At 34.0% G+C, this 22,037-nt stretch overlaps 1 protein-coding gene across 2 annotated transcripts in view; it reads right to left on the bottom strand.

Moving 5' to 3' along the window:
* Positions 1-5,530: 5,530 nt before the first annotated feature.
* Positions 5,531-22,037, bottom strand: part of LOC129804565 (uncharacterized) — a 102,191-nt gene continuing 85,684 nt past the window's right edge. For both annotated transcript variants that reach the window (XM_055851960.1, XM_055851959.1), the window contains exon 6: positions 5,531-7,256. In XM_055851960.1, coding sequence (XP_055707935.1) covers positions 6,594-7,256 — 663 coding nt within the window. In that variant the 3' untranslated portion in view covers positions 5,531-6,593. The remainder of the gene's footprint in view (positions 7,257-22,037) is intronic.

Genomic DNA, 22,037 nt, shown 5'->3' with positions numbered 1-22,037 from the left:
TCACTGTAATCTAAAGCGTGGGATCGAATGAATTTCCCCATGGAAAAAATGGCTCTCAAATCTTAATCGCAGTAGATAAAAAAAGCCTAATGCAGATTTGGAAAGGTCATTTTATTGTGATTCTTTTAAACCATTTCTTTGCTTTATTCCAATGGCTGGTTAGCAAACTCCCGCACCTTCTTCTTAATTCCCTTAATCAGGTTTTTGACAAGCTCTTCTCCACGCGCTCTGACGACGTTTTTCAATTTTTGCTTGAAATCGGGCAAACTTTTAGGTGGTTTAGCCTTTTTCCTGAGATCCTCCTTCAAAATTCCCCAATAGTTTTCCATAAGAAGGACGCAGTTCCAGTGTGTTGGGCGGATTAAACTCTTTCTGCACATAAATGACTCAATTGTCGTTGAACCACGCTATCGTATCCTTATGTCCTAGACACACTTACGACTTAAGCCGAAAGACGACTTAGTGGAAAATGATGGAAATGTATTTTAACCATTATTTCTAATATAATTCCGTTAAGCCGTCTCTCGGCTAATCCTCAGGTCTGTCAAAGCCCTTAGCGTAGTGGCTTGATGCTACACTGAGAAAAAAAAAGAAGGTGCGACTAACTTTTTTTCCTCGTGACTTTAACATTTTTATGTGTAAAAATATATCAACTATCAACATTTTTTAATGTTAATTTTACACCTTTTTAAGGGTAAAATTAATATGAAAAGGGTAACTTTAACTCCTAATACACCTAAAAAGCATAATATTTACACCGATTTCGGATCAATACTACAGAGTAATATAAACATTTCCGGTATGTTATTTTAACTTTTTCGGATTTCTCTCACTCAGAGTAGATCTGGCCAAAGCAATGGTGGAACATCATGGCTTCGATAGAGCGGCAGAAGACGTTTCTTGAGACACTCTTTGATGAAAATCTCTTTGTTCATGATCCCGGTCATGAAAAATTCTTGACTTCGAAGACTACACGAGCAAATTGCCATCCAAACCAAGTATTTTTTCGGGAACTTGGTGTAGTTCTTGTATTGATACTAGCTGTGTACACCTGTGCGAGTCGTTGCCGTATAGTATTGTTGTCCAGGCAATTGGTGGAAGTCGACTTTCACGATGGTTTTGTCGTCCATTAAAATACATCTTTCAAAACCTTTAAGAAGGTGATCATTCAGCTTTCTGAACCTTGTTTTGGCGGACTGTCGTTGCTTATCTGTACGATGAGGTGCAGGTTGGGATTTATAAGTCACTGAATCATTCTTCTTCTTAATTTTATGAACTAGGTAGTGTGAAATACCCGTCTTTTTGCCCACATCTAGAAGAGATAGAGAAGGGTTTCTCTTAAAGTGCCCTAGAACCCTTTTCTCCATGTCGCGGTCTTGAATTCCAGGCTTCCTACCACCAGCTTGCTTTCGGACAATCGTCTTTGTATCCTTGAATCGCAATACTACCTTTCGGACTGTTGAGCGCAACTTTCCGGTGAGTTTTCTTATTTCCGCACAAGTTGCATTTGGATTTTGTAGGTAAATGTCAACTATCTGTTGTCGGATTCTCTTCATCTTCTTGAGATATCTCAACCAAAAATCAATATTTTTTAACGAGAGTAGTATCAAAATAAAACTAATGAAATGCACTAAAAATGACAACTGACAAACAAAAAGTAAACAGTAGTTGAAACTGTCAAAATCATATCAAGTGTTGGGGAAATTCAAACGTTCCACGCTTTAGTCTAGCATAGTTGCTGATACAAGGAAAGAGTTATTAACAATATGGGCGTAACATTGTAGGATTCCCGCTAAGTCCGTTAAACACTGAAAATTTAAGATCTTCAACTCATTAAAACTGACAGAGGGCGTGGCTTATAATTCTAATTGGGCGGTACTTACTTATGCGGGACTGCAGGCAAGGCAATATTTATGCAAAATATGTGAATTTTAAAAAGAGAAAAGGATTTTTACAGTAAAATAATTCCGAATTGTATGTGTAAATTGTTTGTCTTTTTAACCTTTCCTTTTGGCATTTCTGCCCTTTGTCATTTCAATTGTTCTCATCCATTTCTCTCTTATTATTTTTTTTCTTTCTTTCTGTATTCAGCAAATGGGAGAAATGTTATTTTGCTAAAACATTTTTAAAATGTATACCATATTATGTAATTTACCATATACATTTAATTTATATTTCTTTTTTCAATTCAGAGAATAATTAAAGATTGTCATATACTCTACGCAACTTAAACAATTTTTTTTCTGTCTCATTCTCTTTACATATTTCTCAGAGTTCGTTTTTTTAAATTTCTTGTTTTTCTGTAACGATTATTTTTTCTGTGTGTTTTTTTTGTCGAGGGGGTTTCGGTCATCAGGAAATGCCTTGCATCGTAGACACTGACAGTGTTAATGCATTTTCTTAAAATGTCCATCCCACTTTGGGGGTGAACACTTTTGGAGCATGTCCCACATGGAGAGATGTTGAATGCAAAAGTTGAAAGGAGAATTGAGTTAGGGGGGTGGGGGAGGGGGGTAAAGTGTTGAAATGGGTGGGAAATTTTGCAATATTAAGAGAGAGAGAGAGAGAGTTGATGGGAGGAAAGGGATATTTTAATTAACTTAGAGAATTTCAAAAATGTTTATCACAATCCTCATGTTGCAGAGTGCATTTCTAAACTTTAATAGTTTTATAAACTTGCTTATATTTTTTCACTTTTCCTATTTAATAATTAACATGCACCAGAATGTTAACGAGGTGAGGGAATAAAAGTAAATACAAAACAAAATTAGTTACATTCTTTTCAACAAACAAGTTAATATCATTATTAACGTATATAGGGGGGTGTAGGGGAAGGTTTTGAAGGTTCGTATTAAAAAAGGAGTCCAAGATTTAAGATTTTTTACTGAATGCCACACACACCGAATCAATGATATCACTATATAAAAAAAAACTCTTACTTATTGGGTTCATAATTCTGCCTCACAAAATTCCTGGAAGTCCTTGGATTTTCCTCTACAGGAAAATGAAAATGTAGTGGCATTTTTTACGAAGGTGCCCTGGTTAACTCAGCTTCGTACCACTTTTCCCACCTCTGTAGGCCTCATTTTCCCAGAAAACATTACACCGGACATAAAAATTTGGGCATCACTACTTAGATGAAACTTTCATCTACTTGTTTTCACCATTTGTAGGAGGTATCACGCATTAAAAATCAATTGTAAGCCATTTTTCTAACACAGGTTTTTTGACACTCGGAAAACCAATAGCCAACGGCCGCAGCGATTCCTCTGGATTTCCAGCAGCCTTTTCTGCCATGTCCGCTGATTTTACCGCTAAATATCCGCGTGGAATTCCCTGGATTTTACCGCTCAAAATCCGCGTAAGCTTCCCAGATGGAATTTGACGCTAAATTTCTTCCTAGCGTTCCATGGACGTTTGCGAAACTCTGTATAGGACCGTCTAATAAGAAATGTCCGCGAGTTTCCATGGACTTTTCTCTGACGAATATTTCCACGGCTTTTCCTATGGATTATTAGCGTATAATTGGCAATCAGCCCTTTAAAAATTTGGAAAAATCCTCTATATTTCCATGGAAATTTCCATACAACGGCCGTTAGAGGCTTCCGTGGTTTAATATTACGGAATTCCACGACTTTTCTAGTGGAGTTTTTCACATTTTTCTTCAAAATAATTCCAAAAATGATTAAAAATTTCGTGGAACTTTCATAGAGAATTTCCAGATAAAAACATCCACAAATATGGACGATCAGTGCCAATTGGCAGCTTAGAACTTGGAGAGTGTTCATCTATCAGACGAACACACAATTGTTCTACTTTTGAATTGAAAATATTGCTACCATATTGTTCATTTGAGTATGTCTAGCTAGCAAGAATTATAGCGTTAGGGCGAAAAATAATTGCAGAATTTTCGAGCTTACTTCCATGGAGCCTTGGTCGGAAAGATATCAGAAAATATACTCGGAATATTCAAAGGAAATTTTGAATCAATTTCCAGGGAATGCTCTCAGATATGTTGGAAGAAAATTCCTCGGACTTTTTTTTTCAGGAAATCCACGCGAAAAAAAGCTGATAACTCCGCAGAATGCCGAGAAGAATATTAGCGTTTATTTCCTCGGAAACTCTCGCGGAAAAATAGGAGAAAAATTCCATGGATTTTTCTGTTACTGTGAAACTTTGCGGTCGATCGGCTACAGGGCTTGGTTAGGTATGATTCTCTCATAATCATACCTAATGTAATCCTCAGATTTTCTCTAACACCTCCAATGGGTCTTACAGAACATATTTCGGACGTAACTGATTTCAAAAATGACCAGCCACCAATTTAAAGTGAAATGTGGGAAGTTCCACTTTAAAATAAAAAAAATTGAATGAGAAATACTCAAAATACATCGAAGTGGCAATTAAAGAATCACATCTACCATAAGCAGTCTAGTTTCATCACTGCACAAATCAGAAAGTAGTAATCACACCTATTGTAATCCTTGCTTTTTCTCTAACGTCTCGAATCTGTCTTACAGAACATTTTTTGAACATCAGTGATTCTTAGAATTACCAGTGATTAATTTAAAGTAAAATGTGAAAAATTCCGCTTGAAAACAAAGCAAATTGGATGAAAAATTCTCAAAACGCACCGCATGGGCAATGAAAGAATCACACCTACCATAAGCAGATTCACGCTTAATGTTTGATTTGACAGAAGTGAAATAAAAAAAACATTGATGAAGTCTCATTTTGATGGGGAAGTGCGTGTTTTCCTTCGAGATTTTAGTGAAAATTGTTTAATATCCCAATTTTCTTGTGAATTTATTCAGTGGAATCTCGGATGAGTCAAATATCCCGAGCGGCATGCACAGTGTGACCCAAAACAGTGAGGAATTCTCAAATTCGGTGGTCAGTAATTTTGACAGATGTTTTTACGAAGCTGCAAAATTCAGTTTTCCTGAGCTGCAAGGGTGGTAATTTTTATGAATTTTCCTCCACCCACAAAAATGACCCCCTTTAAGCAAAAGATTTCCAAGGTAAATATTAACCCTAATCATTGTGTTTGGATCTAAATAGTCCCGTAAAGACTCAGTTTTCTTTATTGTATCCTTTATGGCGCTGCGATCGCTTTTTCTGCAGGTACATTTTTTTACCCCCTTCTTTAAACGATATTTCCGAATGCAAATTAAAGTGAGTTGATTCGGCAAACGAAGTGTCAGTCAGATCCAAAGACAATGCCCTAATAAACCCTTCTATAACTTGGAATAGTTGCTTACACAAATATTACACATCAGAATTACGATTTTAAGCCCATTTTTTATTTTTGCCTTTTGGATCCAGGAAAAAATGCCTAGGCTTCCAAGTTTGTCAGGAAATGTGAGATGTAGGACTAGCTTTTAGATTGTATGTCCATGGATGAAATTCATTTAGTAACTTGGAAAAAAATCGGCTTTTACGAAGCTGCAACATTACGAAGCTGCAAAACCTTCCCCTATGGGGCAATTCAGAGGGTCAGGAGAGTTTGGTTGGAGTCTTTTTTTTGGGGGGGATGTTCAATTGATTTAGAGTGGGGTAAGAGGGCTTGATCCCCGGAACACGATAACAACAACAAAAAACAAATGAAATTTCTGTCGAAGGGAAAATCAAGAAGGTAAAATAAATAACGCGAATATCTGAAATATTCAACACACGCAGGACACGGAGTCAATCGTCCACCAATTTACATTATTTACACAAAAAATTATTTATACTTGATTTCCATTTCTTCTTTTTTTTATATTAACTTGCTTTTTTTGGTAGTTTTTGTTTCATCAAAAATTGGTCAGAAATTCACAAAATGAGAGAGAATTTTCTCATTCATGTTTTAATCCTTTTTTTTGTGTCTATCTCCTATGAAACAATTTGTTTATGTTTTTTTTCATCTTTCTGATAAAAAGACTATCAATTAGCTATGTGTTTCACAAATTACCTCGATTTTTTTTTCAATTATTTTTTGTTTTATTTTGTCAATTCAATCTCGTATCTCGTAGCATTTTCAATGATTGGACTATTCAGTTTTTTATTCTCTCTGGATTTGATGAGTTTATTTAAAAACCTGGTTTGCTTTTTTTATTTATTTGATGTGGATGGTGAATTTCTTGCTGAGAAATTGATGGTATTGATTAAGTTATTTCTTGTTTTTTCTCTCTGTAATTCACATTAATAATATTCTTCTAACGTACTTTTACTATATTACTCATTCCCCCTCATCTTTGCTGATTTCGTGTAAGTTCATAATTAATGTGTTTTCACCTTGGCCCTCTCCCTATTGTTTAATATATATATATATATAATGTAAATTTATCTATGTACACATTTATACTGAATTTTTTTTGTAGTTCTTTTCACCATTTTTTTTTTCTGTATATAATTAGTAGAAATATTATTTTTTTTAATCTCTGTATTTTTTTGTAATGTCCTTTTTATGGAGATATTAACAATTGTTTTTTTTTACTCACTAAAGTGTTCTGAAATCTAATTCAGTGTTGCAGAATGTTTTTTTTCTTTTACCTTCTGTTAATTTCTTTCCTATGTTTTTTTAATGTTGGGTATTGTGGTTTAAATGTTGCTCAACGACCAGCCAGACCAAACTGGAGAAAGATTCTACTCATGAGAATGACGGCAGAGATGCAAATACCCACGGGATTGCCAATGCAAGTGACGATACAATTGGCAGATGAGGTTTTTCGTCTGGAAATAGCTGCCATATTGTCACCCTTGGATACAAATACGTAGATACTGGCAGGTTCTGTATTGCTGGCTGAACACGTGTAATTGCCCGAGTCACCGATCTGTGGTTCTCGGATTATGAGGCGACTCTGGGTGCGTGGTCCAGGTGATGTTTCAATTGTGATATCACGCCGTGAATCATCATAATTGATCATTCGATCATTTTTCTGCCAGTATACATATTGTGGTGGCTGTGGACTCTTTTCAATAATGCACACAAGATTAATGGTAGAGCCCATGTCCACATGCAATTCCCCATTGCCAAGGATAAAGGCTTCAGGGACTACCACTTGTAGGTTGACAAAGTGCGATATGACCCCACTGGCTGTGGATACTTGGCACTCATACATCCCATGATCACGACGCTGGACGAACTTTATTTGAAGTGTCCAGACATTGGAACCGGGTGTGTGCAAAATGGCAAATCGCTCGTCATTTGTGTACATTTGGACCCCTGACGAGAGGATGTGCCAGTCACGGCGACGTATCCAGGAAATTTGATTCTGCAATAAACAATATCCCTTAGTAATATTCTCAAGTTTCTCCGTTCCTCTCTCAAGAATCAAACACAAAAAAGAACCATACACTCAAGATTGAGATTTCATGCAGAGTAAAGTAGGTACAAGTTCAGGAGCACTATGCATTAAGAAATTGATTGTCTTTCTCATTGCAAATATTGCAAATATCAGCATTTATTGAAAGTACTTTCAAAGGGGTTATTCAAAAGCAAATAGAGTGGCACGAGTTCCCGGTTCCCTGAAAAAATGTATGGGTTCCCAGAAAAATGTATGAGTTCCCCGGTTTCTCTGAAAGATCCTTGAAAATTGAATGAATTCCCTGAAAAAATATATAGGTTCCCCGGGTTCCCTGAAAAAAAATCTATAGGTTCCCCGTGAGTTCCCTGGTCAGATTGGCTCGAGTTCCCCGAAATGAGTTACCTCTTGGCACTTTCCTCCCTTTTCTCCGGAGACATATTCCCCGAGGAGATATCGCAGAATACACTTTTTTTGTCCTGAAGCAAAAAGCTGTATGATATCGATATTTTCAATGCAATGGCAATTTTTCTAATTGTTTCTGGTCTTCCTGGTAATGTATAATCCTCAAATGGGGAGGCAGAATGCAAGACGGATGCACTTCAAAAAATTTTAAAGATACCAAAGACGAAATATCACCTTTAATCACTTATGATTCTCTTAAGGTGTGAGGGGAAAGTAGGGCACCAGTAATTTTGGGCACCTTAGGTCTTTTTTCTGTAATTTTTTATTGAAAATGAGCCTTAACGGACCGTAGATGTGGGTGGTGACTTTGTCCGCCGTGGGTGACTTTGGCCCAGTACTCTTCGTAAGTTTTTCTTTAATTCTGACACTTAAGAACGGTCCTCACCGATCAGACCAGGTAGATTGCATCTGTATAAAGACCCTTCCTTAAGTGTTAGAATTAAAGAGAATCTTACGAAGAGTAGGGGATCAGAGGCACCCACGGAGGACAAAATTACCCGCATCTACGACAATTAAGTTTCCAATTGGTTTGTGCATCACGGTAAGGTCCAGTTCCATTTAAAAGAGATGGCAAGGCGTCCCAGGCTTTGCGAAATGCTCGAATTCGTGACTTAGATTCTATATACCTCAGAAGTACTTTTGCATCATTTACCATTTACCGGTTCTCAACCGATTTGAACCGATTCCTATATCATTCAAAAGATCCTCCAAAATTATTTTAAAAGTATCGATTTTCGGATAAAAATTAGTTATCGGCTATGAACCGGTTAATTACCGATTCAGAACCGATTGTAACCAGCTCAGTTTTATTGGAAATTTTACATCTTTTTAAGGGTAAAAATAACATGAAAAAGGGCAACTTTAACCCCTAATACACCTAAAAATCATAATATTTACACCGATTTTGGATAAATACTGTGGGGTAAAATTAACATTTCCGGAATGCTATTTTAACTTTTTTGGATTTCTCTCAGTGTACGAATAATTCAACGCTATTTTCGTCTAAGGACGAAATGTCCGCCTAGGTAATCTCTAAAGCATATCAAAAAATGAAAAAAATCGCACGACGCGTTTTCGAGCAATCCCAAAAAACATGATTTTGGAAGGGAAGGGGAGGAGTGGGGGGAAATGAAGGGAATGTTCACGATCCTTGGGTCGACTTATGGGGGGGGGGTCCCCCGAAGGTCCTAAGTCACTATCTCTAACCGTTTGGCCTCTACAGCTGATGACAGTCGGACGGACAGACGGACAAACAGCGTGACGACATTTCTCAGAAATTGTCTGAAACGTAAAGGTTGTAAAGATTTGTTGACAAAAGTGGTCTCTGGGGGGTAGAAGGTGGAAATTGGCAGGGAACGTGAAAAAAATCGAGGGATTATACTGCTCTCTCCGTGGAGTTCGAGCAGTAAAAGCCACCTATAAGCCTAGATCAGCTTATAAATAACTAATAATTAATAAATAATTATAAATTGTTAATAATTTTTCTTTGTTTTATCTAGACTTACAATTTTTTTTTTTATAATTTTAGAATTCAAATTGCCATATCTCGAGAACTTAGATTCAGTTATAGGATTTTCTTAATATTGGTCTAATCAAGTAACACTTTACAATATGAAACTAAAAAAAATTATGATGGTTAAATAACAGATCACAAGATAAATTAAACAAAAACTGGTGTTAAAATAGAGATTTCTTCTTAATTCAATTTATTAAAAAATGCAATATATCGAGAAATATTGTTCTGTTATTGAAGTTTTTATTTAAGTTATTCTGCTTAATTAGCTCTATTTTCAGTTTTAAATTATTTAGAGAGAAAATAGGACAGTAGGAGACACTGGGGCAAAAAGTCACAAAACGGATATTTTATTTTTTTACAAAGTACTCGGACGCCCCAGAAATTTCTAATTAGGAAATTTACCGCCCTACAACTTTGTGAAAGTAATTTTCCTGTATTTTGTAAGGAAATACGTTTATCAAGCCGTTTTCTAAAAGATAATTTTGTGACCATTCTCAAAAATGCTGGGGCAAATAGTATCAGGCATGGGATATTATCATATTTTGATTCGCTTTGTTACGGGATTCCGTAAATTAAAAAAAAATACCTAGATAACATATTATCATAGGAAATTTGTTTCTCCTACACCTTTGTAAAACACCATTTTTTCTAACTGAGCGATAAAAACGATTTTCAAGCTATTTTAGAAAAAAAACACACAAAAGCCTGCAAATCGTTTGACCAATGCAAACAACAAGCGGCGACACATGGCATTGACGTTTTTTGGCACGTTGGCATTGACGAAGGTTTGGCAGAAGATCCAAGAACTACGAGCTCCGCAATGAAGCCGGGAAATAAATTAACCACACGAAACTCAAGATAGAAGATCAGTGGTAGAGCGAGAATGGAGCTTGCAAAAGCAGAAACATAAACATAATCATATTTGCGAAGTCCGAAAACGTAACGCAAACAAGAAGTGATAACCAGTTTCAACTAAGTCTGCTCCTCCACATTAGCACTGAAAAAATAGTGCAACCCCTTAGGCGAAAAATGGGATTATCGAGGCCCTAACAAGGAGGAGTCTAGTCTCCCTGAGAATAAAGGGAGCTTACAACAAATAAAGCTCTACAAAATGAGCTTTTAAATGATCAAAATCGCATATGTAGGTTTTGAGAAAAGTCTAATAACCCGGAACATTTTTGAAAAATCGTGATTATGCTTTAAAATTACAATATTTCGGTAACTAATGCACCGGTTAAAGATGATTTACTGCTCGAACTCGACGGAGAGAGCAGTATATATAATCCCTCGATTTTGAGTTATAAATATTCGACTCCTTGCCCCCCAAAGGGGTCGTATTTTGGTAAAATTTTGGAAATCTGAAGTTTCAAGTTTTTTGGCGTCACGCTATTTGTCCGTCTGTCCGTCCGACTGTCGCCAGCTCTAGAGGCCAAACGGTTAAAGACAGTGACTTGGGACCTAACTTCCTTCCAGCTTCCAGGAGGGGAATTCTGTAACGCTCTGGCAATACCATATGACAAATTGGGTTCGAATCTTAGGAGAGATTTTTCGAAAATGCGATTCCATAGCCGTGACATTGTCATTTCAGCTCACGTGGCATTGTCAGAAATCACATATTTGAGATTTCTGGCAATTAAAATGGCAATGAATTTTGTTAAACAAATCCACCAAGACGTACTTTATTTTCATAAAATCATCAAGTAAAAGGATTTCATTAAAATTCAATGAATTGCATTTTTGAACTCATATGATATGACAAAAAAAGTTCGAATGGCATTGTCAGGTTTCGAACTCACGCATGATAATGCCACGAAAATTACAGAATTCCCCTATAGGTCTCAAGACTGAATTTTTAATGTGCTTCAATTAAATATTTCTTTTAGTGTTGAAAAAAATATAACCCCTTAAAGAGGTCATTTTTCAATCACATCGATTTTTCCTCAACTGAACAAGACCCTTGGAAGACATTCGTGGAATAAATTCAACTACAAAGGTTTAATCTTATTTCTCAGAAGGGCATTCCTTACTATCTTTGGAATAAACATCTCACAAGACATCTCACAAGACATCTCACACAGAAAAATTTCTTTTGTAATACAAACTGGATTTAGTTGCATTCCTGCCACTTTGACTTCTTAGAACGTAACTTGACTCACTTTTCACAGTATTCTATATACTATTGAGGCGCTCAGAGCAAAAAAACACTAAGTCGTATGTATTTCCCTATTAAAATAGCGTTTTTTTGCTCCGAGCTCCTCTATTATACTTAGAAACATATATCTTAAAGTCCTTACTTCTTGATTTTAATCAGTTTATCAATGAGAAAAAGCTATTTCAAAATAACCACCGAAGAGTCATTATTAGAAAAAGTAAAATAAAAGGCTCACCGTCGATCCATCTGAAGATTAAGCTTATTTAATGAATCAGTTCAGTGCTTTCTAAGTACACTCAGGGAAATCCGAAAAAGTTGAAATAACATTCCGGAAATGTTAATTTTACCCTGCAGTATTGATCCGAAAACGGTGTATATATTACCCTTTTTACGTGTATTATGGATTAAAGTTACCCTTCTTTCATGTTGATTTTACCCTTAAAAGGTTTAAAATTAACGTTAAAAAATGTTGATATATTTTTACACCCAAAAAGTGTTAGTTAGGTGTGAATCCTTCTAATCACACCTATTTTTTTCTCAGTGTACGGTCTAGGGTGTACCATACAGTAATGCATTAAAAATTCCATATCTGTTTAATTTCAAAACCATCAACACTTAGGGGAAAGTACTCTCCCTTCGAACGTTCATGCCTTCGAATAATGTGAATTTTCTTTTGTTTTTCCTTGAAGATTTACACATTTCTATTAAATATTATTTAGCTTATCATCAATTATTAATAAATATGTTATAATCATGTGTAATTCTTTTGGGAAAAGTTAAAGAAATTCACATTATTCGAAGGCATGAACGTTCGAAGGGAGAGTACTTTCCCCTAAGCGTACGTTTCACGAGAGAAATCCGTATAAAGTTAAATAAGAGTGGTGCAATTTAACGAAAGGATACTTTGAATATTTGCATATTTTTTTTAAGCCCCAATGTTCACAAAAATAGGTAATTTAGTAAATCTATCTTCTCATTTTAGTTCTGTAATAACTTTTCATTCATTTCTTAACAAAGTTATCTATCGAAATAATAAAATTGTACTAAATGGTTTGATAATTATAATGGGGCATGGGAAAAACTGGGGCACTACCGAACACGGGATACACCGAACACTACGATTTTTTAATTATATATTAGACTTCAGAGAACGATGCCTCTATAAATTCATAACTACCATTAGGGATGCTTATCCACTGAAGACATGGTTCTCATAGTCCAAGTAGTTTAGAGACAAAAATAAGTGATCGGTGCTACCCCATGTTCGGTGGTTCCCCAGATTCCCCTATATAGAATCAGAACAATATTAAAATAGTTCTGACAATTTTACTTTATCTTCTGAAAGTATAAGGGGCAGTTTGTTGCAGAATCATGTGGAAATTTTCTGTGTCCAATAATTTACTATTTTAATTAAAATTAGCTTTAAAGAAACTTTGAAAAGATTTTGCTAGCTATTTTCGTCGCTAAAGTTCGTAATAAGAAAAACACAAAAAAATATTTAGTGTTCTTTGAGAGCTTTCAAATTGTATGTAATTTTATTTGTAATAAAAAATTTTCAGTGTTTTCCACAAAATATTCTATATTTTCAGTGGATTTATGATGTCTAAGCAATTAAAATGCTATTAAAAGGACTATTAGACTAAAAAGGCAAGTTTTAAAGCAATATAATATTCTTGCACTATTTAGAAGTATTTTTGCACTATAAAGATCTTTCATTCGTTCAAGAAACTACCCCATCCTCCCCTATAGGACAAGTAAGTTTACGAAGTTTACCGTGTAGATCCTTCTGAATGAATAATTGCTCAAAAATGCGTATTATTTAAAACATTCCATTTTCCTTTATCATGTTATCTCCTCTCTTTAATGTAAAAATGTTGTAAATTGCTTGAAATCATTATCTCTGTGAAAAAATCCTGTAGAAAATGCATCTGGGACCAGCTGTTTATTTTTTGATGTATGATAGAGAAACTGGATTCTTTATTTTTTCCTCTATTAATGAGTTTAATTAAAAAATACATGCAAATTGGTTATCCTGTTTCATTTGCCAAAGTTGTTCGGAAGTTCATTATAGCAAAAGTTTTTCTTAGTCCTAATTGAAATTGTCTGCAATCATAAAAGAATAAATATACAAAATTTGGGTAGACAATTCTAAAACAATATTAAAAGTTTTCACAATTCCAAGATATAATCTAAAATTCGTGGTTGATTTAATTCTCTTTGAAAAAGAATCTAAAATTTATTGTTTCAGATATTTCTTGTGTAATCTGCAAGGTAGCCAGAGAATTATTTAAAGTTTTTATTGATTTTATCTCCGAAGTTTATCAATCATATTCTCCGGAATTTTGTTAATAATTAGAGGACAATATAAGATCTTTTCGTAGTATTTCATGAATAAATCTGATTAATGCTGCTGGCGATGGTGCTACATGAACTGCTTTATGTAATCCTATATTTCAGAAGATGCACTGCACATAGAAAATAGTAGCATGTATCGGCCTGCGGTTGTATATATTTTAATTCTTGAAATTCGCTAATTTGGTTTTCACGAATATTGCGATTCTGAACTAATTATTTAAATTAAAAACTATGTAAGATATTCCCTGATTTTTTGATAGCTACACTGAGAAAAAAAAAGAAGGTGCGATTAACCTTTTTCCTCATAACTTTAACACTTTTTAGGTATAAAAATACATCAACATTTTTTAATGTTAATTTTACACCTTTTTAAGGGTAAAATTAACATGAAAAGAGTAACTTTAACACCTAATACACCAGAAAAGGGTAATATTTACACCGATTTTGGATAAATACTGTGGGGTAAAATTAACACTTCCGAAATGTTATTTTAACTCTTTCGGATTTTTCTCACAGTGTAGGGGGAAGTGAGGCACCTTCGAATTGGGGTACTTATGAAATAGAGTTTTTTTTCTTATATTCAAATTAGCTTAACAATTAATTTGTGAAGCTTTTATCACAGTAAGGTCTACTTCCATTTAAAAATCGAACAAAAAACCCTATTAACCCTATTTCAAAAGTGCCCCAATTCAAGTATGCCCCATTTACTCCTATAAATTTTTCTACTTTGCCATCAGGAAATTTTATTTCCATATAATTTTGCAGATATATAATTTTTAATTAAAATTGTATGGTAGTGTCCATCCCTTTCCTCTAAAATCTAGGCACCAGATAATACGAGATAAAGGCCGAGTATTCCTAGGGAACGCTTTCTACAAATAGACCTTGGAACTTTAACCCTTTAAGGAAGATTGGAACACCGGTGTCCCAAAAAAAAATTCCTACAGCCAACTAAAGATAAATAGATAGATAAATTTATTCATCTACAATGCTTTCGAAGTACAGTTTAGTTTTAATGAGATCCCGTGTAATTTTCAGCGTTCATCGCCGTCTTAGCGTTGGTGTCCAACTTCCAGAAGAAAACGATTCAAAAAAGCTCTTTCTCAAATTGTATATGCATGCCAGTCATGTCAGAACATGTTAGAATTTTTTAAGTTATAATTTTGCTCTAAGAAGTCTGAAAGAGTGATTTTTTCTGACCTTCAAGTTCTGGCCGCTTCGCCCTTAAAGAGTTAAAGGCTAGGTGGCTTAAGCTCGCGTCTCTATTAGGAACAGGCAGTTGATAATGAGACGATACGAGAGATTTTCTTGAAAATTGGTTTATCCAAAATCTTTTTGGTGTCTTAGTCTGCTTTTTTCTTTTTTAATCTGTTGTTTTTTTGTTACCGTGGATGCGGGTGACTGGTCTCAGGGGTTGACTGTACCCCTGTTTTTCGTAAGTTCTTCTTTAATTCTAGCACTTAAGAATGATCTTTAGACTATCTTTAAGTGTGCTTATGGTCACTGGATCATTCGTAAATGTTAGAATTAAAAAAAGCTTACGAAAAGCAGGGGTGCAAAGTTACTCGCATTTACGGATTGTACAGTTGAATCTCTCTCAATCGGGCATATGAGACAAAATGTCATCCAAATTATGGACAGATTCGGGTGTCAAATTCATTGTAAATTCCACAAAAAATGCTCAATTATAAAGAATTACGATAAAATAAGAGGACCTACATTAAGTTTGAGCAAATTTGCTCCAAAATCAAACGTGAAAATTCTCAACAACATTTTTCGTCCAATTGACAAAGAGCCGATTGAGCGAGAGCCTACTGTAAACTGTTTTCTGAATAATGTAGCTGGCTCATACAACATTAGACGAGGTTTACACTATTTTACTACTCGAACTCCAGCAGCAGACCGTCTGTCCATTCGGCCGTTACCACGCCTACAGTCCAAACGGTTAGAGATAGAGACCTGGTACTTTCAGAGAACCCCCTCCCCCTTAAGTCGACCCTGGGACCATTAAGATGCTCCTCATTTTTCAGCCATTCTCCCCTTCCCCGTCAAATTCATGTTTTTTTGGATTGATCGAATACATCTTTCATAATCGATTCATTTCATTTTTGGATATGTTTTAGAGATTACCCAGGCGAAAATTTCGTCCATATACCAAAGTACCGTTGAATCATTCCTAATGACAGTTTTTCAAGATCGAAGGTTTAAATAGCTCTAGAGAGCGTGTATCTCAAACGAATGGTATTATATTTGGGCTCGTTAGAAAGATCTTGGAATTCCTGACAAGCTTCAGTTTAACTAATTTTTATCCGAAATTCAATTATATTACTACAAAGGAATTTTGGGGAATGTTTTGAATGGTTTGTAAATCGGTTCAAATCGGTTGAGAACTGGTAAACTGCACTGAGAGAACTCCGAAAAAGTTAAAATAACATTCCGGAAATGTTAATTTTACCCTGCAGTATTGATCCAATATCGGTGTAAATAATACCCTTTTTAGGTGTATTCGGGGTTAAAGTTACCATTTTTCATGTTAATTTTACCCTTAAAAAGGTGTAAAATTAACATTAAAAAATGTTGATATATATTTATACACCTAAAAAGTGTTAAAGTTATGAGGAAAAAAAGTTAATCGCACCCTCTTTTTTTCTTAGTGTGTAAATGATGCGAAAGTACTTTTGAAGTAGTATCTAAATCACTAGTTCGAGCACTTCACAAAGCCTGGGTCAATTTTCCACCCCTTTTTAGTACGGAGGTTGGTGCTGAAATTAGTAGTTAATAAATAGAAATTGAAATTGAAATTAGCGCTTACTTGTTTATAAGACAGAGTCCCATAATCTTTATTGATTTTTCAATTTGAATAATCAAATATATTAAAGGTCTTTTGTAATACTAAATTACCTCTAAATATTAATAGATCACTATATTGCATAGGGGGAAGTGGGGCACCTTTGAAAGTGGGGTACCTTTGAAATTAGGATTTTAGCTGAGATTATTTACAATCTCAGCTTTTTTTTTACATATTTTTAAATAAAATTGAGCCTTATCGTAATAATTTAGCTGTACAAACCAAAGAAGCTGAATTACATTATGATATGGCTCAGTTCCACTCATAGAAGAAAAATCCCAATCTCAAAGGTGCCCCGCTTTCAAAGATGCCCCACTTCCCCCTATTGCTTTACAACTCTCTTTTTTAGTATAATGAGTATAATAGTCTTTTAAATAGTGTTTTAAATTCTTGAGTAATCATAAAATCGCAAAAAGCACAGAAAATTTTGTAAAAAGCCTTCTGAGAAATTATTATTACAGGTAAATTTACAATTTGTAAGCTTCCAAAAAACACGTTAAAGTTTTTTTCGTTTTAATTAGTTTTTTATTGCTCATTAAAAATTTAAATTGCAATTTTTATCGACAAAAACAGCTTTGGCAAATTTGATCTAATCACGGTTGGTAACGCTAAAATTCTAATTTGAATTTTACATGCAGGAAAACATAAAATTTGAAGAATAAAGAAGATAATAGTACTCTTCAATTACAATTTTATTTGATATTCGTAGCCAAAAACTCAAATGCATAAAAGAAATATAAATAAGTATATTATAGAGCAATTCCTGGAAAGTTGGCTTTGAAATTGCAGACATTAGTAAAAATTAAACATTCATGTCGGAAAGAGACTTCTTAAAAGAATACAACAGTAAATGAACTCAGCAAGTTTTTGCATTATTCAGCAAAAAAAAAATGATAGATGAAATATTTCCAATTTTGAATAGGAAAAAGAGTGGTAAAGTGTTCTAACTTTGCAGACTACTTGAACTCATGACTTGGATTCTACACACGAAAAAAAATTTTTCGTAAAATTGTTCGTAAGTGTTTGTGAATTACCACTCGGGTCTTATGAAATGCACATGAATCGTATTACACCAACTGGCAAGTTTGTACTTTTTCACACAGATATTGTTTTCCACTCGATCTATTGACGAGCGTCTTTTTGTTCCTTTACAAACATTTGTTCGTAAATATTCGTAAACATACAAAAAATGTTGGTAAAATTTTGTCATTTGTTTAGAAAGTTCTGCTAGACGAATAAAAATTTAGAGTAAATTAAGCTAATTCAAAACCTGTTCCAAATGGAAACTTTTCGCTACTCCAAATGGAAACATCATTTTTTTTCCATGATTAATACAGTATTAAATATTTATTTATATATTTCCTATACGTCAGTTTCATGATTTAGTTAATTTTGCTCCAAATAAAGCAAAAATCCATTTATATTCACAAATATTAATTTGTTAATTTCTCAGAAAAATTAAAAGTGTACGTTTTCACCACAGAATTTTTTATCAATCAACCATGTTTTCTAATGAAAAACACATTAGAGTGATTGTTCTATACTCATTTTTTTACATTTATGTAATATTTCTGGCAGAATTATGTGAAATTAAGTGTTAATCTTTATTATTAAAGTTACGTGAAGTTTTCAACTGAAATAATTCCCTATTTCGTGAACAAAAAGGGTTTTTCTGAAGTGTCTGCAAATGCTTTAATTGGAGATACCACAAATATGATTTTATTTTTAGAGATTTTCTTATTGTCTCAGATGGGCAAGGAGAAAATACCAGAAATAAGAACAAATCCTACACTCTAGAGTCTAGAGCAATTCAACAAGGTTTTGGTAACTTTTCGTCGCGGTTTTACTTACAATGTTTGTCTCCAATTAGAAAATTTCCCTTTTCTGCATTTGGATTAATTTATTTCCAATTGCAGCATTTTGCAATAATGTATTTTTCTTGTATTTAAGAAGTTTTCATATTATATTTAAAGAATTTTCACTAAACAGTAACATTCTATAAGAGTTAAAGAGTAAATTTATGTAATTTTCTTCAGAAAAAAAACTGTGTGATGAAAAAAAAATGTGATGAATCCTCTGTCAAAGTTAAAGCGTCTGAAAATGGTTTTGAATTAGGACGTTTACCCTACAAACAAAGAAGTGCCTCAAAAAAAGATCTTATTAGGGGGAAGTGGGGCTACATTGAGCTGTGGGGCTACATTGTTATACGATTTTTTCGCATATTTTCAATGAAAACTGGGTTTTAACGTGATATAATTTGGATAAACAAAATAATTGTGAATCTAAATCAAATAATTGTAAGGACCAGCTTCATTGGGAAATAGGCGAAAAAGTCGTATAACAATCTAGCCCCACAGCTCAAAGTAGCCCCACCTCCCCCTACTCCTTTTGATTACTATGTTGACAGTGATGGTTTTAGTGAGTGCATTGATCTTCAGGCTGGTCATTTATAATCCATTTAGTGTTATTACCACAGTACTATCAAGTGAAACATTAAAATTCAAAGGAAGGCAATGTTATGTCCTGCCTTCGTTCAGTCCGACATCACATTTTTATTTAATTTCCTCGCCAGGAAAAGCTAAGGTCTTGTGAGTACTAAGTGACTGAGTTGGTAAGCCTAGAACCTTAAGAAACTTACGATTTTTTTGGTATAGTAGAAAATAAAATTCGTTTTGGATTTAGAACACTTAAACATTGAACATTATTTTTTATTCGAAAGCAGGAGAATTTTACCTAACCCTTAATATTATTTTAAAATTTAGGATTAATTAAATTAATTCCGAAAATTCATTCATTGACAATGCAATGTCGAAGTTCAAATATTCGTAATTCGTAGTTCTAATCGAATTGCATGAACATGTACCGTCTCCGCCGTATTCATCTAATTTAAATCGCAGTTTTATATACTGGAGAGGTATTGATCCTAGTACATTCCAGTCAAAATTCCAGTCAAAGGAGATAAAGAAAAAAATAGGTTTTGGAGTATTATTTTTTGTCATGTCCGTTGTCAAGGCTTTTCACTCAATTTAATACATATTTTTCGCTTGGTAGACGCCGAGCAGTGAATTGTATGAGAAATTCTCCTCTAAAGACATATTCTGTGAAATTTATAGTCAAGAGAAACAACGTTTGCATTTTATACGATTGTTTATATACCATAGAAATTCTAAGTTTATATTTCTTTAATTCCGAGAATGATTGGGTCACCAACGAACATTAATAAAATCCTTTCCATTTCCTCATCAAGTTGACTCATAAACTGGACTTTCCACTCTGTTATAAAAAAATCACAACTCGAATATACAATACACAAACATATATCGCACATTTGCTATTTTAGTGGCGTTTTGAGGATTTTTCGATTATTACAGAATTAGATAGAGAATTTTGTGCAGTTTCTGAATCCAGTTTTATTTCAAAAAGGTTGTACTCAAGATTTTCCGTAAATTTGGATTTTATAAATTGTGGCTTGTTTTATTAGTGACGTTTCCAAGATTTTTTCTAAACAGCTCAGATAATCACGGTAAGATGATAACTAAACACAAAAGAGATAGCAAAGCGTCCCAGCTTTGTGAAGTTGTCGAACTCACGAGAAAGAGCTCTCTGTGTTCTATATTTTCGCATGAATTTTGGGTGCATTACTACAGATTAAACTGATTCATAAATTATTAGACTTTCCGAAATAAAATATTGCTTAACAAATGCACATTTTAGAATATTTTAGCATGAGTATCAAACATAACAACAATTAAAAAAGTAAATTAGAAAAAGGTTTATCATTTACGGGTACTTAACCGATTCATTGCCGATTAAGTTCGATGCAGCCGGATGAAAAATTTCAAGATCTTTCAAAAAAAAATCACAATTTTAGAAAATCGGTTGAAAAATAGACCCTCCAAAGTGATTTAACTTTGACCTTAGAAAATTCGATATCGAAATATTTTTTCGGATCTAAGTGTCTAAGAACGAAATATGTTTAGAAATCCCCTTGTGGGAAGGCCTTGTTCCTTCATGGAATGTTGTGCCAGTATTATTATTATATTAAGGACGAAATATTCGTCTTGACTACCTTCGAAACTTATTCGAAAACGATAAACATGGTTTTGCATTTAGGGGATTGAGGACGGTGGGGGAAAAGTAAGAGACTGTTGAGACTAGATAATGTTGACTTATGGGGGGTCGTCGAAGACCAGAAATAAATGACTCTTATCGTTTGGCCTCTAGCCGTGTCACAAGCATTCGAACCATTCGAACAAATCGGTCCTTGGAAATTACAAGGGGCCAACTACTTTCGGCCATTTTTTAGGAGACAGTATGAAAGATTCAACTTTGTGTAAATAAGTATCTCAATTTAATGACTAAACAAAAACAATTTATTTCTTTTCTATTTGTATGAGCACTAATATAAACATCGAAACTTTTATATTTTTACCCTTCAAAATATGTTTTTTAATGAGTTAGCTCCTTGTCGTTCTAAATGATGTGCAAATTTTGCTGAAATTAGAATGACAAGGGATCAACTTGCTTGAGTTAGTCCCCTGTTTCACAAAAAATTGAACGATGAATATATTTTGTGCCCCTTTACTTCAAACAAAATTGTGCAAGTAATTAAAAAGATTAAAATTTTGAAAAACTTTTCTAATAACGAAATTTAATGACTTATATCATCTGAAAATTTATTAAATTGTCTTTCTAAGTGCATTAGAATTTCAAAATCGCAAAAAAGTAAGTTGACCCCTTGTAATTTCCAAGGAGCGAAATGAAAAAATATTTTTGAAAAATATTTGAGAAAGATACATGAAGTACGGCTACTTTAACGACTAATTATCGATTAAGTCCAATGTAGCCGAGTTGAAAATTTCATGATCTTTCAAAAAGGTCCAAATTTTAGCAAATCGGTTGAAAAAATACCAAGACTGTTATTCTTGAACCTCGTCTGAGTCTCTATACTCTCCTCCATTATTTTCAATGTACAGTTAAAAATAAGAAAAATAAAAAAAAATCCCTAAATCATTTGTAATGATAGGGTTTTATTTTATTTTCTAAATTGATTTGTAAAAAAGCAGATTTTACTGCAACGGCTTATACAACCTATGTAGGAGGATTTCCTCCGTTTGCCTCTGGAGGTTGGTCACCAACACTAAGACGGCGGTGGACGCAATAGAAAGGAAAGAAATCACTCTTTTTGTAAAATTTTGCGATTTTTAAGCATTAGTCGAACAATAAACATCTTCTTATTTGTGTATCTAAAAAACACTGGAGAGCGAAAAAATAAATAATAATAAAATTCGATGTCGAAATGTTTTCCGGACAGAGCTGTCTAAGGACGAAATATACGCCTAGATTACCCCTAACACATATCCGAAAATAAAAGATATGTACCTCAATGTGGGACTCAAATTAAGTGTATAGTGA

The sequence above is a fragment of the Phlebotomus papatasi genome, chromosome 2 (genome assembly GCF_024763615.1).
Source record: "Phlebotomus papatasi isolate M1 chromosome 2, Ppap_2.1, whole genome shotgun sequence".
In the NCBI taxonomy this organism is placed as follows: Eukaryota; Metazoa; Arthropoda; class Insecta; order Diptera; family Psychodidae; genus Phlebotomus; species Phlebotomus papatasi.
The sequence above is the reverse complement of the archived record's forward strand: the minus strand, read 5'-3'. Positions and strand labels throughout refer to the sequence as shown.